The sequence below is a fragment of the Amaranthus tricolor genome, chromosome 10 (assembly GCF_026212465.1).
Source record: "Amaranthus tricolor cultivar Red isolate AtriRed21 chromosome 10, ASM2621246v1, whole genome shotgun sequence".
Lineage (NCBI taxonomy): Eukaryota > Viridiplantae > Streptophyta > Magnoliopsida > Caryophyllales > Amaranthaceae > Amaranthus > Amaranthus tricolor.
Window position 1 is genome coordinate 3050155 of NC_080056.1, and position 19364 is coordinate 3069518.

General features: G+C 28.8%; 2 protein-coding genes and 1 pseudogene across 2 annotated transcripts; 1 reads left to right on the top strand and 2 right to left on the bottom strand.

Annotated features, from left to right (window-relative positions):
* Nucleotides 1-3869: 3869 nt before the first annotated feature.
* On the top strand, nt 3870-7741 carry LOC130825096 (trans-resveratrol di-O-methyltransferase-like; annotated as a pseudogene).
* A 566-nt stretch (nt 7742-8307) lies between these two features.
* LOC130825097 (dirigent protein 11-like) lies at nt 8308-9718 on the bottom strand. Its single transcript, XM_057690139.1, has one exon. It carries the CDS (start codon nt 9511-9513, stop codon nt 8944-8946), a length of 570 nt encoding a protein of 189 aa, XP_057546122.1. The 5' UTR covers nt 9514-9718; the 3' UTR covers nt 8308-8943.
* A 3528-nt stretch (nt 9719-13246) lies between these two features.
* Nucleotides 13247-14460, bottom strand: LOC130825098 (dirigent protein 23-like). Its single transcript, XM_057690140.1, has one exon. It carries the CDS (start codon nt 14240-14242, stop codon nt 13502-13504), a length of 741 nt encoding a protein of 246 aa, XP_057546123.1. The 5' UTR covers nt 14243-14460; the 3' UTR covers nt 13247-13501.
* Nucleotides 14461-19364: the final 4904 nt, after the last annotated feature.

Consider the following 19364-nt stretch of genomic DNA (forward strand, 5'->3'; position numbering starts at 1 on the left):
AAATGGTGAATTAAACATTTGAGAGCATAAAAATAATTTAGAGCTAATTATAAAAACAACCAACGTTTAATAAGGGTAAAAAGTCAAAATGGTGAATTAAATAGAAATTGACAAGAATTAAACGGAAAATGTTACGGCAATTAGATAGTGCATAAACTAGATGCTATCATGTTGAAAAATCTTACAAAAATGTTACCACTCGCGTTTCATGAAAGTTCGATACTACCATGTGAAATTTTCTCTTTTTTTTTAAGGAAAATGATATAAAAATAATTTTGTATTTTATTATGTAATTTAATTGAAACAATTCAAACCAACGTAAACAATATAATAATATTGTCTACAAAGCATAGCGGAAGACTTATAGAAGTCTGGGCTGATTCCAACCTGTATCTCGATAGTCGCAGTAAACCAATATCAGAGTATTTAAAACTTTTTACATAATTAAGTGATTATTTACAAAACATTATAAAATCATTACAATTTAATTATACAAATATCTAATTTATAAAATGTATTTCCAAAGGAAGTCGTCCTCGCCTCGTCCGAAACACATAATACATGTAGGCATCCTTTCCACCACAAATTTAACCTAAAAATGGATTTATCCTCGTAAAGGATAGGCCCCATCAAAGACTGTCGAAAATTAAATTATTGAGTAATTCAACAAACTACTATATTTTATTTACAAGTCGTTAACAGATATCTTCAATTAAATTCTTTATTTGCTCAATTGGTAACTCTTTATAAAAGATTATTTTATCAAAACCCAAACTCTTGTAAAAGACCGTTTAGTATCAACGTAAATACGACTAAGAACCTTTGGTTCATAGTGCATCAAAATATGGCTATAACTTTACAAGTTAATAGCGAAAATCAAAATACGGCTATTACTTTACAAGTCAATAGCGAAACAATACGACAAATGAAACATATGATTTCATTTGCGAAACAAACAAAACTTTATATACCAAACGTATTTATTCAAATCTCATATTAAAACAATGAAATAACAACACTTGAAAAATGTGGGAATATATGGACCGTCAGGAAGTAGGCTTGATCTAAATCTTGACAACACGGGTGATCGTAATCACCGAAAATACAGTTCTCGCAAGAACAAAATGGGATCAGGGGCTCGAGACCGATCCAAATAGCCATTACCTATTATCAAGCTATAGAATTTCACAATAATCCGGATATAAATATCCGTTGTCAATTCCCAAAAACGGACATTTTTCAATGTCGAATATTTTATTATAAAAAAAAAAAAGAATTCACTTAGTTTTCTTTGAAATCAACAATCATTACTTAAAATATAAATCAATTCATCATCAATCATCAACATATAAGAACTTGAGTTACTATTAATGGAGTTTAACTAATTTTACACCAATCTTAAATCACAATATCCAACTTATATGTTATCCAAATAATATCAACTAATCAAATACCCAATTGATACTTATATTCCCAAATTTAATACTTGTACCAACACCCATAGTAATCAATTAAGGACCATAACTCAACAATACCAATCAATAAAAAAAAGAATAATAACCATAAATTGATCCCAAATACCCAATAAACAACCTTAGACATTTGATTAAAAGAATACCATTTCAGGACACCTGTTAGTATTTTGGTGATAACTTTCTCATACGAACTCGTATAAAGGTGATTCAAGTGGCTACGCGACCATGACTCAGAGCTATACAATTGTTGGTTTTTATGACGGCCTATTAGTATTTTGGACATAACTCCCTCATATGAACTCATTTTGTGGTGATTCAAGTGCCCACGCGACCGCGACTCGGAGCTCTACAAATCTTATGAAGACACTAAAACCCAAAAACAATCACAACTGACCCGAAAATGGCCAAAACAGAACGCTCATTTTCTGTCAATATCCAAAATACTAAATTTTATACTAGAAACCAAAGAACCCAATCAACCAATACTAATCAACACCAAAAACAACCCAATTACTAATTGAATTCATATACTCATCTTAAATTTAAGTTGATACTTAAATTTGGATCAAAGACCCAAATCGAATCCACAATTACTATACTACTTTAAAACATTCAATTAATACTTAAATAGAATAGTGTGTGGGTTACCTTTGAACAAATTCTTCTCAACACTTTGTAATCCACCTAAAATCAAAGATCTACTTCACTAATCCAACCAAAAAAAGTGCTTCTACCAAAAGAACCTAACAATTATACATATAAATGTCAAATTAATGGTTCTAAAAATCGTAGTAATTTTTTTTTTTTAAAAATGACAAACTCGTTTTACTATTAAAATAGTAATTTTTAACAAAGACGTTTTTATAATTGTTTCATTAATACTCCCTTCAATTCTTTTAAGTTGTCCCATTTACTTTTTCATACTTGTCGAGGTAACATTTGTCTTTTAATATCTCTAATTATGCTTAATTAATTAAAAATTATGAAAAGTTGATATTAATAATTCTTGCATTGAGACGAATAAATAAAGAACCTACTTGACTATATTTTAACTTATAGATTAAGAATGAAATGCGAATTAAAAGAAATTGATGAATAGTGATAAAAAGTAAATGAGACAACTAAAAAGAATTGGAGAGAGTATTATTTTTGCTTTAAAACATAAGAATTTAATTATACTTTATTATTTTAACATTTATTTTTGCTTGGTAAGTTCAAATAATTATATATAAATATCAATTATTTTCCAATTTTTATATTAGATTCTCTTGAAAAGTTAAAATTATTGATGATTAAGAGAAGTTTTTAATTTTTATGTACAGTCATAAGGACGGTAAATATCATCATCCTTGTATACATTTTGTATTAATAAGAGTCGGTAAATGACTTTTGGTTGGATTTGACTTTTGGCTTATTTATTGGTTAAATACTTTTTTATTTTTAAATAATTAATATTTATTATTTTAGATCGTTCTATTTATTGTCCTAAATAATTAACCTATTTATATGATAAATTTTGAACATAATTAATCTTATTCATTCTAATTTTAATATTTTATTTATACTTATGGTCCCACATACATTCTATTCATTTTATTTTAACATTTTTATATTGCTTATAATTTTAATATGTTTTCCATTAACTTTACATAAATAATTTTTTTGCAAATTATGGTCAGCATAATTTTTTAATGCTAACAATAGAAATAGTGATGGAATCCCAAATGGCAACCAACATTCCTATCATACTTATTAGAATCACGATCCTAATATCTGATTAAGAGAATAGCCCTGCTTAATAAGCTTCTCCACGTGGCGGAGGGAATATTATCTGATTAAGAGAGCCACCCAACTATCTCCAAATAGCCTATGAGATGTGGACAACAAAGCTTCAGACCTTCGTATTATTTGAGTGGTTGAATTGTCCACACTACACCACAAGCATATAAATATAAAGATTAAAAAAAAAGGACATAATGTATAAAATGTTTAAATTTTTTAATATGTTTTTATGAATTTTTCACAAAACATGTTTATGAGAACTAAATAGGAAATATATTATTTTATTGAACGATAAATTTGATAAAGTAACAATAAGAATTATAAACATTAAAAAAATATTAAAATAAATAAGTCGAAAAAATATGGGGACCATAACTAAAAAAAATGTTTTATATAAGTTAGTATAAAACACGTGGCGATGAAAAATAATATAAAAATGTTAAAATGAAATTAGTGAAAGATATATAGAGACCAAATGCATTATTAAAATATTAAAGTAGGAATAAATAAATTATTTTTGTTCTAAAATTATGATATTATTGAAATACATTCTTGATTAGAACAATGAATATAACATCGAAAATAGCAAATGATAGCTTATTAAAGGAATATAAAAGCATAAAGATTTTACCATATTTGTGATGGAAACATTCCCGTCATTTTTAGTAGATGTTAGTACTCCATGTGTCCTACATGGTTTATAAAAGGTTAATAATTAGTAGAGTTATTTTTAAGAGTGAGGTTTGAAAAGTAGAACAAAATGTGTGAAAGGATAAAAAAAAATATTATTTGTGTGGATTAGAATTAATAGTTTGTGATATGGTTAAATTTAATATATAATGAAAAAATGTGGCGAAACTGAGGTAAAGAAAATCATAATCTTGTTAAGATTAACTAGTCAAGTTTATTATTTCAATTAGTTATTAATTATCAGCTATCAGTTATTAGTTATCAATCGTTTGTCAAACATCTCTCAATCTAGTACTTGGTAAGAATCAAGGTTATAAAGTCTTGCCAAAAATCAAGCTCAACAAATATAAGCTTTAGTTCACCAAATGGATGGAAGCAAAATTTCCAACCCCCGTGAATCTTTGGTTGATGTTGGTGAGGGTGATGGGACTATGGCTAAGGCAATTTTTGAAGCATATCCTAAGTTGAATGTTATGGTGTTTGATTTACCACATGTTGTTGGTATGTTACAAGGAAATGGTGGGAACTTGACTTATGTTTCTGGACATTCCACATGCTCAAGTTGTTTTACTCAAGGTAAGTATTGTTTTTGAGTTTTTGAATCCTCGTAATCGACTTTAATTTTGGGGTTTTGGTATAATTTTTTGAGATATAATAAATTTGAATTTGGGTTCAAATTAAAAAAAATAAAAAAATTTGAGTTTGAATCTAGAAAAAGGGTCTAGACTAGATGTAACATATTTAGGTCTAGACTCGCTTTAATTGTCTTAAATTAGACTCATGAATCAAGTTATATGCAATTTTATAATTATTTTGTATTTGTTTGAATTCATTTTAGATATTTATTATTTAACCTATAGATTAATTTACACTTAATTAGACCTTAAAATCGTAAAAATAGTGAAGTGGAAACAATTAGATTAAAACATGTTTAGGGCCCTAGACCCATCACAACCAACGAGTTTAGATTTAGATTCAAAACTTTTAAACTTTACAGAAGGATATTTAAGTCTAGACCCGCTTTAACTGCCTTAAACCAGACTCATGAATTAAGTCATATGCAATTTTATAATTATTTTGTATTTATTTGGATCCATTTTAGATATTTATTATTTGACCTATAGATAATTTTTACACTTAATTAGACCTTAAAATAGTAGTGTAAACAATTAGATTGAAACATGTTTAGGGCTCTAGATCTATCACACCCAACGAGTTTAGATCTAGATCCAAAACTTTTAAAGTTTAAATTTTACAGACTTAAGTCTAAATTTGAATTCACAAAACATAAATTGATATAGGTTTAAAATTGGTTAGATCTGACTTACAAACTAATAAATTGATATAGGTCTAAAACTGGTTAGATCCGACTTACAAACTAATATGGTAGAAAATCAAAATAAATAGAGAAGACAAACATATGTAAATGACCATTGAAACTGATATATTAATTCATATAGCCGACACCAATCTTTTTAGATTAAAAATCTGACATAGTTATTTTTGTGGTCTTAGCGTAGTGGGCCCAAATCCCAATAAGCCAATCAACTTAATTCACCACTTACGTAAAATAAGTGTTCAGTTCACCTTATATTAGTATCATAAACTCACCTATTGTAAAAATAACTTTATGTCTCTTTTGTAGTGGGTGTTGCATAATTGGAGTGTTGATGAATGCATAAAAAAAACTTGAGCGATGCAAAGAGGCAATTCCAAGCAAAGAAAAAGGGGGCAAGTTGCTAATAATAGAAATAGTGATGGGAATTCCAAATGGCAACCAACATTACTATCAATCCCAACTTCTCATTGATATGCAAATGATGTCTGTCTTCGATGCAAAACAAAGAACTGTAGAACAATGGAAATAAATCTTTATCAATGCTGGTTTCAATGACTTCAATATTCTACCCATCTTAGGCCCAAGATCAGTTATTGAGGTTTACCCTGCATAATAATAAGCTTCAACATATATTTTTGTACTAGTCATCTTCATCACCTGGCCGGTTTTGAGCCCATTTCAGATAACCAGCCGGTTTTGAGCCCATTTCAGATAGCCAACCGGCTAGGCCCTAGAAATAAGAGGTCTCAAATATTAATTGGTGCTATTCAGATTCGGTTCTAAGCAACACTTTTAAACGATTTGTTTGTAAACTTTTTTTATAACTGAAGTAATTTTAGAATATAATATTACAATACATTTGATCTTGAATTATTTTTCTTGAAGTGGAAAAAACTTTATCTTTTGATATAATAAAGGGCCAATTTTAAAAGACATTACAAAAAACCAATATATCCGAACTCGATATATTTTTTACTACTCTTCATCAGATCCAGTATATCTTTTTTGATATTTATTTGTACTACTTATCATTATCATCATATTCTGCATATTCCAATATACCCAAATATATTTTTGCACTACTATCTATTATCACTTAGTTTGTTCACAAATCATTATTTGAGACCGTCTCTACAAAAAACTCCTTAATTTTGGGTCAGCCCAAAGTTTAAATTTTAAAAAAAATATAACAAAACTGATTCTCAAAACACGCGGATTTCATATCACTCTAAATAACCTTTCAACTTCCATTTACAGTTTCTTACTCTATGACATAACTTTCAATCTCAAACTTGATCTCTAAAACTACTTCCCTTTTAAACTTCCATTAACGGTTTCTTACGGTTCCATTGTCATGTTCAAGGCTTCTCAAACTCGTTCCTTTCATCCTCTGATTTTAGTCTTCAACAGTTGCGCTTCCATCAAAGGTATGTATTCATTCTTCTCTCAAAGGTGGAATCATAATATTCTGATTTTATGGTTCCATTAAAGCTTCCATTTTTATTTTTTTGGGGTTAATTGTGTTATGTATTAGTTGGAATTACTATTTTCTAATTTTTTTTTATATTAAGCTTCATTAATGGTGGAAAACAATAATGTGAAGACGACAATAGTGTCTACTGTTTGGGGGAAGGTAATAAAAGCAATTATGGTTCTTCTGATTTTTTTTTAGAAACTAAGCTTTATAAATGGTAGAAAACAGTGATGTTAAAAAAGACAACAATGACTGCTTTTTGAGAAAGGTAATAAAAGCAATTATGGTTACAAGTTCATATATTTGGGGATATAACCAAAATAATTGGAGTTATGTATTACCTCATTTTAATGTTAGATTGTAAACATAGTATAATTTGGAGTTATAATATAATATATTTGGGGTTATAGTGACATATATTTAGAGTTTTAACTTAATATATATAGAGTTATAACATAATATATTTGTGGTTATAACATAATATATTTGGGGTTATGACTTAATATATTTGGAGTTATAACTTAATATAATTGGGGTTATAACATAATATATTTGGAGTCATAACATAAATCTCTTGATCCTTTTTTTACATCCCTTAATTATACATTTTTTATACATATGATTATCTGATAAATTTGCAATTTGTTTATTATAGTGTTGGCAAGAACATATACACAAACTGCAAACTTTATTTATTTCTCACCAATGGAAAAGAGGTTGTGAAGCTAACTCCCAGACAAATCGAGGATGTTAGAGATATTGGATTTGAAGGATTGCTCAAGATCATGAAGCCTTTGGTTTAAATTGTAGTTTTGACAAGAATATATATACGAGTTTTAATGTATATTTTAACACCCTTTAGTGTTTGTAGTTCAATACTTCTTTAGTATTAAATTAATAAGTTGATATATTTGACTATTGTTATTTAAATAGGACAAAATTTGTATTATAAAATTACGTAATTGGTATTATAATAGTATATAATTAGAGTTATAATGATTTACATTTTTCTTTGATATCATTGTCAAATTACAGTAGTTGGATTTATAATTTTATAAAATTGGTATTATAATATAATACCATATAGTTGGGATTATAATACTACAACGTTGATATTATTAAATTACACAGTTGGTATAATAATACACAATCTTATACTTTCAACTACATCAACCTATCTCAAATGTTCACAGTTATAACATCAATTATATTTTGTTATATCTCCAAACATATGGATTTATAACCACAATTGCTTTTATTACCCTTCTCTAAAAATTAGCTATTGTTGTCTTCTTCAACATCACTGTTTTCCACCGTTGATAAAACTTAATTTAAAAAAAAAATCAGAAGAACCACAATTGCTTTTATTACCTTTCCCCAACTGTAGATATTGTTGTTTTCTTCAACATTAATGTTCTCCACCATTGATGAAGCTTAATTAAAAAAAAAACTACAATCGAATTCAAGCATTAAATCTTCCATTGTCGTATGAATAACTGATTTTTTCATTTTCGAGGGATAAGTTAGTGCGGGAAAGAGGCAGTTAATAATTAGACTTTTCATATTCCTAAACATAACATGCACGCGTGGGAAGAAACCAATAGTTTTTTTTTTTGAAGAAGAAGAAATTAGCAGGTTTTTTTTTTTTGAAAAAAAAGAAATTTAAAAGAGAGATATGGGTTCGTCTTTACAAAAGACGGTCTCTTAAGAGAGGATGTGTAGTTTGTTAAACATGTGTTCTTAATTAAATATCAATATGTACTCATAATTTATGAAAAGCTTAAAGTGATAGTTAAAGCCTCACAATATATTACACATTTATCATACTCTCTCACATTTTTATGAGAACCCTTTAGACAAGAAATATAGATGTAGCACATAACGTTATATTTATCAGTTGAAATGAGGGGTATAAAACGATCTTCCTTTTGAGTGTTGAAAATTAAATCTTTATTATAAAAATAAAAGAAAAAATACACAACTACTAAACTAAATTAGTATCAGAGCCGATAATTACTTAATGGAGTAGAAATATAGAAATAACCAAATAATTCTACCAAATCAAAGTATACTTACCTAACCAACAACCATAAACACTTCAAACAAAACAATGAAATCTTCATCAAATCAAACAAAACTAAATGCTAAATAAACATCATTTATAAATTATAATAAAACAAAAATTAATGAGAAACATAAACATTATACTCAACAATAGTAGCCCCATTAGGATCCATCATAGTAATAGTCTTAGCTTGAGCATACCCACTAGCAAATCTAAACACACCACTCCCACCGATAACCCCAAATTCCCTAACACTTTCCATAACAGGATTCCTTCCCATAACACTCAAACTACTTCCATTATAATCCCCTTCTATAAACACCAAATTCATAGTCATCATAAGTGCAAATTGTTGTTGATCAGCAAATGCATACATTCCTTGGGCATAACCTATGATCTTTGAGTCATTCCCCGGACCTTCCGTCAATGGATCGTCGATCATGACCAGCGCCCCGAACGAGCTCGACGATTGGTCGGTCGATTTAGCTTGGGCAATCCTTATAGCTGTTGGGTTTGGGCCTGAGACATAGTCATGGAAGTAGAATTGGATATGGGTTAGGTTTTGGGGTTGTTGTTGGGCTTTTGTGGTTGTTCTTGCAAAAATGGCTTGTGATTTGGGTGTAGATGTAAGGATAATTATGGAGATTATGAGGAGATTATAGGAAATTTTTAACATTTTTTGTGCCATTTTTGGGTTTTTTTTGAGAGATTAATGAGGTTTGTATGATATATTTAAGGTTTATGCATATAGTATGTATGAATGTGATACGTAGAATTGATGTTGAATAGTTTGTTTTAGGTGGGTTGGTGAGCTAGTGGTGGAGAATCAAAGTTAAAGAGGAAATTGACAATTATTGTACATGACATTGGCAAATTGAGTCTCAGAACCTATCTTGTTTAATAATTTGAGTGTGCGCTTTTTTTGGACGGGCACGGGTCCGTATGATATTTGATATGTACGCGAGTCTTTCCCCCGATTTTGACTTGTGTATAATATTGAGTTAATGACTCCGCCATTGACAAATTTAGAATAATAGACATCGATGTGTTTGATATATAGAACCCTTTAAAATATAATCAGGTTTTTATTTTAAGCGTCTTAATATACATTACTTTTTTTCCTTTAGTTACTTATTTTTAGGTACCAAAATATTAAAAGGCTCTTAGTTAATTTTTGAATTTTTTAGTCTTCGACCAAATACTAAATTAAGGTAGACTGCACAGTTATGTCTACATGTGTAGTTGTTGAATTAATTTATATATCAATTTTCCTTGCTATGTTGCATAATTTTATATTAATAACCATGTTTCTAACTAAGTTTTAATTCTGATTATAATAGATAGACTCGGACTTAAATGTTTGTTGGGTTCTAGAAAGTTAATACTCCCTCCGTTCTTTTTTGATTTTCCACATTACTATAACGGGTAGTTTCAAAAGTTCTTCCACTTTAGAATACTTTCTATTTTTAGAAATTTTTTATCCCACTTTTACCCCTTAAAACCCCCCCTTTTCTTTTAATGTACCCCTTTTCTTTTATTTATAATAATTTTTTCTCTCATACTTTCAATACAATCATTACTTCACACTACTATTTAATTAAAATAATACCCACTACAACCTCATACTTCCAATACAATCATTGTTTTACACTACTATTTAATTAAAATAATACCCACCACAATCCAAAGATTCTATCTTCCTTAATATGTGTGAAAAATCCAAAGTGGAAGATAAAAAAAGAACGGAGGGAGTACAATACAAGTTTTAGAAAGTTTGGCAGCAAATCATTGAACCTTGGTTTGAAACGTAAGTCTATTTTGGTGAAGTATTCAATTCTCTAAGCTTGTTAGTTGTTAGTCTTTGGTTGAATTTTCTAATAATAGTGTTAGTAGTTGATTTTTGTGCTTTTTAGGAGACTACAATAAAGTTTCTTAAATTAATTAAATATATGTAAATGAAAATTATACGTAATCGTGGGGCTTGTGGTATAAAGACGCATCAACTAATGTTAATCAAATGGAGAATACGCAACAAATTAATGAATTTATTGTTTGAAATTTTAATTTACAAATTGATTATTTACTTCTACATATAAGTTTTTTATTCTCACAAATTCCTATGAGAGATAATTTCTTTAAGATATTATTCCTAATTTTTTATCAGTGTATTATCATACTCTAGTTTAATTAAGCTTTAATGGACTAAGATTAAAAGACGTCTCTCAAGAGATCGGTTAATTTATTCTTTTGAAAATTTGTTATATTATATTTAATAAAATTATTATTTATTTACTACAATGTAGCAAATTTAAAAAGATTGATAAAGTATGTATAATTTTCTATCGCAAGAATTACCAAATTAATATTCTTTATGTCTTCAATAATCGGGAGAGGGTTAAGATCATGAGAGGTCTAAAAGTGTATCCAATTCTAGCTTAAGAGAGGAAATAAAAATACACAATTAGTATAACCTCATAATAAAACCTCCTAAAACTATGTTTGATCAAATACCTTAAACATGTTCAAAACCATTCATACTCTCACAATTTTAAAAGGTGAGCCCTGCTCCACCAAAGCTAGATGTTGTACTACATGTATGTATATATAAATAGTAATATCCACCAACTACATTATTTATAAAAAGTTTCGAAAATTAATTATAGACATAAATTCTTAAATGAAACGGTTTTATAGTGAGATTAATTTTATGTGATTGGTCCATATATATTTAATATGTTAATCTGATCACTTACAATTTTAAATTGATCAATTGAATAAATAGATTGGTTATATGAACTCGTCTCATTATGAGACAATCTTATACAAGACAAGCCAATCACTTTTCATTTACAAGTCCTCGTCATGATCATTATTTTTTTAAAAAAATTAATAAGTTTATAAATAAGATTAGAATAATTATTGTTGCGTGGGACGAAATGGGCAAGTGGAGACCAATGCTATAACTGTTTAGTTCAACAGGCTCTCTCTTGAGAGACCGTCTTTTCTAAATACGGCTCTTAAGAGCCCATTTCACTTTCCTTCTTTAGAAAACTGCCTTTTTTTGGAAGATGAAAAATTTTCTGATTAACTGCCTATTTCAAAGTAAAATAAAACATCATTTAGTAATAAATCAGATTTTTTTCATTTAAAAAAAAATTAAGCTTCAATAATAGTGAAAAATAGTGATGTTGAAGATGACAATTTGTAACATCCGAATTTTCTCCCATCCTTTACGGTTTTGGTTTCGTTAAGGGGCACCCTAGAATTTCCGACCCCTTAACGAAACTAAAACCGTAAAGGACGGGAGAAAATTCTGGTGTTACACAATTGTGGCTACTTTTTATGATTTGGGGTTAAAATAATATATTTGGGGTTATAATATTATATATTTGGGGTTATAACAGAATATATTTGTGGTTATAATATACTCTCTCCATTCCTTTTTGTTTGTTCACTTTACCTTTTGCACGCATTTTTTAGCAAATTTTAAGTCTTACTATCTTTAAGTATGCATCTTAAAAAATTATAAAAATTATATAATAAAAAACTTTATATCAAGACTAATCTAACAAGATTTCACATGAATATATTTTATCTTCAACATATACTTCAAAAATCTAATTTAAATTTCTCTTTCTTAAAGTGGACAAACAAAAAGGAACAGAGAGAGTAATATATTTGAGGTTATAACTCAATATATTTGAAATTAAAACTTAATATATTTGAGGTTTTATAACATAATATATTTGCTTGTATTATTATAATATCAATTTTGTAGTATTATATCATAAATATATACTGTTATAAACCCAAATCTATTACGTTATAACCTTAATTATATATTTTTTTATAACCCCAATTATATTATATTATAACTCCAAAAATATTATGGTGATAACCCCAAATATATGATATTATAATTTCCTATATATTATGCTATAACCACAATTGCTTTTATTAATTCCCCCCAAACGGTAGACATTGTTGTCTTATTCAACATCACTATTTACACCATTGATGAAGCTTAATTTAAAAAAATCAGAAAATTGTAAATCCAACTAATATATAACACAATTAACCCAAAAAAATGAAAATGAAAGCTTTAAAAACGAAAATGATGAAGTATAAATACATAATTTTGATGGTTTTGCAAATATTGAAGAAGATAAATAGAGAATAAACAATAATAGAATTTGAGAAACGAAATTGAAGATTGAAAACCACAAATAGAGTTTGACAGAGGAAGATGAGTAATTTTGTCATAAAAGAGAAAAAAGAAAACTGAAAATGAAAGTTAAAAAGCATTATTAAGAAAGTTTAGTTATTTTTTTTAAAATTTAAAAAATGGGCTGGTCCAAGTTTAAAACGTCTTTTTTAAAGACGATCTCAAATAAGAATTTATGTTAGTTAAAAAGGCTCAACAACTTTATACAAATGCCAGCCAAAACTTCAACAATGCATTAAAAGTTCAATTTCAATAATACAAAAAAAATCCTCCATCACATGCTAATATTCCTCATACAAGTATACAATAATACATACGCATATAAATACTTCATTCGTTTCGTTCTGAAATACTGGCACATAATTATGACATATTGTGATCACTACCAGTAGCAAATAATATATAAAAATTTTATAAAATAGAAGGGAAAAAAAGCACTAAAAATTATCCTTCAAAAAATGAAAAAGTACAAAAGAGGAATCATAAACAAACTAGTAAAAGACACTAATTTAGAGAGAGATGCTTGGCTAGATGAGGGTGCACCATCACTTGGTGTAGACCCTAATGACTTCCCATCTGATGGGCTACCACTACCAGTACTTGATGATGAACCATCAGCATGATTTACAAACACATTGAATTGTACAACCCCATCACCAGTCTTTGAATCGAACGTCTGAGATTTAATCTGAGCATATCCTTTAGCAAATCTGAAGGTACCAGTTCCTCCAACCACAGGTAATTCCCCTGTACTAGCACTCAGCGAATCCCTCCCTAGGACACTTAATGTACTTCCATTATATTCCCCTTCTAAAAAGTACAAATTCATAACCATCATTAAAGCGGATTCATTTAGGTCCACGGATCCATGCATACCTTGGGCCCTACCCACCAACTTCGACGTTGGTTCAGGGCCCTCGGTTAATGCATTATCAATCATGGTTAGGGATCCGAACCTGGTTGATGATTGATCCGTGGACTTTGCCTTAGCGATTTGAATACCCGATGGGTTGGACCCACTTCGGGTCTCGTGAAAGTAGAAAGTCAGTTGGGTTTTTTTGTCATCTAAAGCTTTAATCCCTAGGTCTTGTTTGGATATGGGTTCTGCAAATGATGCATGGGTTTTGGGTATTAAGGTTAGGGTGAGAAGAGAAAGGAGAAGAATAGAGGAGATGATGGATGATTTTGCCATATTATGTTGAGATGAAATATAATGGTGAATGTGACAAAGTTGTGTTCGGGGTTTTGGTGAGATGTTTTATAGTGTTGATTGACAATAATATGGGTTAGGTACTTAGGTTGGTGGATAGTTTACCAAAAGAGAAAAAGACAATGATGGGTTGAACTTGGAATGTGGGTACATGTTGGTCATCCAATAAAGAAATTTTGAAATATATTGGTATTTACATATTATATTGGTTAAATGGAGAAGATGAAGAGTCATAAATCATAATGCCATTTATATTTTGGATTTGGGGTTATGAGAGATACAAATTTTCAAATGAGATGGTTTTACGGTAATACTATCTCTATTAAATTGTCTCAATATATATTTATTGTTTTAAAGTGATTATTTATAATTTTAAAGTGATTAATTAGAAAAATAAATTAATTATATAGATTCATTTCATAATAATACGGTCTCATACAAGATATATAAGAGATTTTGCAAGAAAGAGAAGATATGAAGTAGATGGTGAAAATCAAACTTCTCCTTACCTTTTGTTTTTACTGCAACAAGCAATATTTGTTGATTAGTCGACAGTTAAAAAATAAAATTAAAAAGATCAAATAGATAGAAAAATGAAAAAATTACCATTAATAATACAATTTTTTGTTAATTTCTCTATAATAATACCAACTAATGATTACCCATGAATAATACCAACTTAGAGGTATTTTCTTAGAATAATACCAACTTTAGTTTATTAACTAATTTACCAATTTTTTTTATCTTATAATCACCTATAGCTTGCTTTTTAACATGTTAAGAATTTTCAAGGAAAACACCCCTTAAAATTGGTATTATTCATGGTTAATCAATAGTTGGTATTATTGTAGGGAAATTAACAAAAAGTTGTATTATTCATGGTAATTTTTCCTATAAAAATATATAGATCAAGTGAAAATACGACAACTAGTGAAATTTGCTTTATTAATTAATGATTTAATTTAATGAGATGAAAAGAGAGAATGTAAAGATAAAATGAAGGATAAAAACATAAACAAAAATGTAGCAAAATGAAAGGTAATGGTGTTGGTACGCTATTATGAACAACAAACAATCCTTTAATTTCATTTCTTAAAAAAAAAAAAGAAATTGTCTTTGTATTGTTGCTCTTACAAAACAGCGAACAAAAAAGTGATAATTTTTTTTTCACTTTTAACAAATAACAGCGAACAAGTTTTAACCTTAGCTTTAGATACGAAACGCTTATTTTGAGAATTATATTTTAGGATCAAATTTATCTAAAATTTTTTTATTAAAAAAACTTATTTATTTCAACACAAATTTTTATATGAGACCGTCCCATGGTGAAACGACTTCTACTGGACTGACCCATATATAATATTAATTAGTGTGTTAAAGTGCTAATTTATAACTTTAAAATGATCAATTAAAGAAATTGACAAATTATGAGTATGTCTCATGGTGGGACAATCTCATGCAAGACGAGCCTTTCTCACCCATCTTCTTTTTTGATTGACCGCATTCCTCTGGCGTACTCTTTCAAAGGGGTACAGTTATGAATTGTGTCCGTCACCTTCTGTAACACCCCGTATTTTATCGGGTTAAAAAAATGTAATAAAATAAAACAAATTAAATAAATAAGTATTATTACATTATATTATTTACATGAACAATTATAATTATCGATAACGTGTTTTATCGCGTAGTTTTTTTTTTTTCAAAAAAAAAAGAAATAAATAAATAAAATAATAATAGTAATAATTAAAAAATAAACAAATAAAATTAGGGGAAGGGAAGGGGTGGCCGGTTGGAAGGAGTAGGGGAGGAGTCTTGTAACTCCTCTCATAAGTGTGCATTATGGCACATTAAATTCATTTCTTAATTGTCTATTAATCCTATAAACATCATTTGAATTCTTCACTTTTCTAATCTTTCAAGTGAACATAAAAATTCAGAAAATTTCTCCCCTCTGCTCTCTTGTTTCGGCATCTCAAAGCAAAAAAAAAATAAAATTTGTTGTTCCATCCAATCTTTTGATCAAAGGGGTAAGTTTAGTTGAATTGTTAATTATAGATTTTATATACAAGATTTCTAAGATGAATTATATTTTATGTATAATGATATACTATGACTTTTAGGAGGATTGAGTATTGTTTTTTTATATAATTTTCTCTAATAATCCTTTAATAAACTTTAATTTGTTAAAAGGATTAAGTTATGTTTCTTTAAAAAAAAAAAATTCTTGATCTATATTCTTTAACAAAGTTTACATTTGTTATAAGAATTAAAAATTAAGTTTATATTGATATTTAAATTTCTTTTACGATCTACATTTCTCTAACTAAATTTCAATTTGTTAGAAGAAATTTAAAGGGTATGGATCAAGTAATGTAGTCATCCAAGAATTTATAAATCGTTTAGCAAAATTTCATTTGCTTGAAGGATTGTGTTTATATATATGTCTTGATTTAAAAGGGTGATTTGGTTTTATGAATTCTCTACAAAATTTTAATTTGTTAAGAGAATTAAGTATTTAATTTAATTATCATTATTTATGAAATTTTAAGTTTTTTGAAGGATCTTGTGGATGGGCATGTTTCTTTTTATTTGATGGCTTTTATGCTTTGTTGATGAGTTTTGTGTATTAATATATGTTTGGAAATATCAGGTGGTTAAATTTTAAGTTAGATTTTCCATTTGAATTTTCTAAACTACCCGAATTGACCATTTTAATTTTCTGGTTAAATTCGAATTTTGGGAACTAGTAAGATTTGGGTGAAACTATTTAAAATTATTAAGTCCTAATAGTGTCTTAATAGTATGGAGTGGATTAGATGTGTAAACACGTTCTAATACGTGATTTTTGTGTGTGTATGGTGTTTAGGACCTCGATTCATAAGAGGGTGAAATTCCTATCGTGATTGAACTTTGCTTTGTTTGCAGCGCTTTAAGGTACATGCTTAGACCATACTGTTTATGTGGTTGTGCAAGTAGTGTTGTTTCATTTCTAATTGAGGCATTGTAAATCACGTAAAGATTAGACATCTCAACTAATTTGAAAGAAATTACTTGGAAGTTGAGGATTTATGTGTTTGTTACCCAAAGGGGTTAAAGTTTTAGTTTGGATTATTGCAATTATTGTTCCCATGGCAGTTTTGGATCATTACGGTTACCATGGAGGTTTGCATACTTTAACTCTGACGATCCGCACAGGACGGACAACGTCTTAGGTTGGTGGTTGCCTTGAGATTAGCTCTCCCAAGTGTATTCCTCCAAAAAAAAGGATTTTGATTTATACTTGAACGACCCAAACAGGACGGGCGACGTTACAAGTTGAAATTATCTAATAATGAATGTATTAGAGCATATGCATACTAGGATAAACACATTACTTGTATTTAATCTAATTGACATTTGTATGAAGTCTCTGACGTGTATTGGATTGTTCTTTGGAACTTGCTACGTGTTGTCACACGGCGACTAGTAGGTTGATTGCAAGTAGGGACTGGAGTGAGGGCTCGACTCAGAACCCGTAATCATCAAGACTATGTTTCCTTTTTGTAATAAGATTATGAGTAAAAATAACTCCAAATTATGTAACAAGAGATTGTGCTGGTTTCTTTTCGCTTTCATCTATCTTCTTTCGTTTATCTAGAGGCCATTAGGCTCTCGAGTTGTACATAAGAACTTTCGTTGACTTGTTTCTTTCGCTTTGGCACTGTTTTCTGTTTTAATTATATTTCTTTAACGACGGAATGTTGACGATCCTAGAGGAGACTTTTCTCTAGAGTCCAAAGAGTGAACCGGAATTCGTATTTTCATATGAATTTCCGAGCCACTTAAACCGGGTCGTTACACCTTCTCTTATTCAGACTTTGTCTTTGAGCGAAATATTGGATTAATGATGATGATAATGATGATGGTTGATCCAAAAACCTGATTCATGAACGAAAATTTGAAAATAAAATAAGATTTTTTAATAACTTTAATAAAAAATAAACTTTGGCCAAACTTTATTTCCAAAATAAACGTCTTTGGCCCCGAAGCTAAGCTCGGGTACGTAATCGTTGTTACCAACAGCAAGTACAAAGAAATGGTCAAAATTTTAGTCAAGCGATATGTCGTTGTTACTAACAGCGAAATAAGGCTTTGATTGGTCAATGGTCAAGTCGCTATTAGTAACAGCGACTTTAGGCGACCCTAAATACAACAGCCTTCTTCCTCCTTCCTCATTTCACCCGATTTTGTATCAACGACCTAACCAACGAAATCTCCCTCTTTTTTCCACCATTAAAATCAACTTCAATCCCTTCAACTTATCTTATCAAATTTCAAGGTTCATGAACTTGCAATTTACTACTTCTTGTTAATCTACAGCTTATTAAGGTACCTTTTTATTATAAATTTATTAGTTCTTTTGGTTTTTAAAAAGTATGTCATTTATAGTGGTCATTTACACTTAAACTCTATGAATATGTCAAATGTACTTGTTATTTGTCATGATCTTCATAATGAGGTTGTTTGTTCATGAATTTAATGTAGAAAATGTTTGAGTTTAAACATCACCATCAAGTTCATATATATATATATATATATATATATATATATATATATATATATATATATATATATATATATATATATATATATATATATATATATATATATATATATATATATATATATATATATATGAACTTGATGGTGATGTTAATTTTGTACATATTGTTGTAGAAATGGCTTCATTTCGTGTGACTGTTGTATGTTTTTGGAATGGTTCAATTTGATCAAGTAGTAGCAATGTTAAGTATGTTGGGGGAAGACGTAAACTGTTTGCATGCAACACAAACATGGACTTGAATGAATTTAAACATCTTATATGCTCTAAGATTGACATTGACACTACAAGGAGTACTGTTAATGTAAGTTTTAAATATAATATGAGTGGAGAATTATTAGCTCTTCCGGTTGAGTATCAGGAGGCTATGTAAACAAATAAATGACATAAGTAAACAATTTGAGTATTCCTTAAGTCTTTTACGTATAATCATAACTACAACTAAGTTATTATTAAATTACAGTAGAGATGGATCCAGCAGCTCCAGGCCCTCGCGACCCTAGT

Bases quoted from the DNA above. Each gene is read 5' to 3' on its own strand.
- LOC130825097 (XM_057690139.1), bottom strand. From the start codon at position 9,513: ATGGCACAAAAAATGTTAAAAATTTCCTATAATCTCCTCATAATCTCC.
- LOC130825098 (XM_057690140.1), bottom strand. From the start codon at position 14,242: ATGGCAAAATCATCCATCATCTCCTCTATTCTTCTCCTTTCTCTTCTC.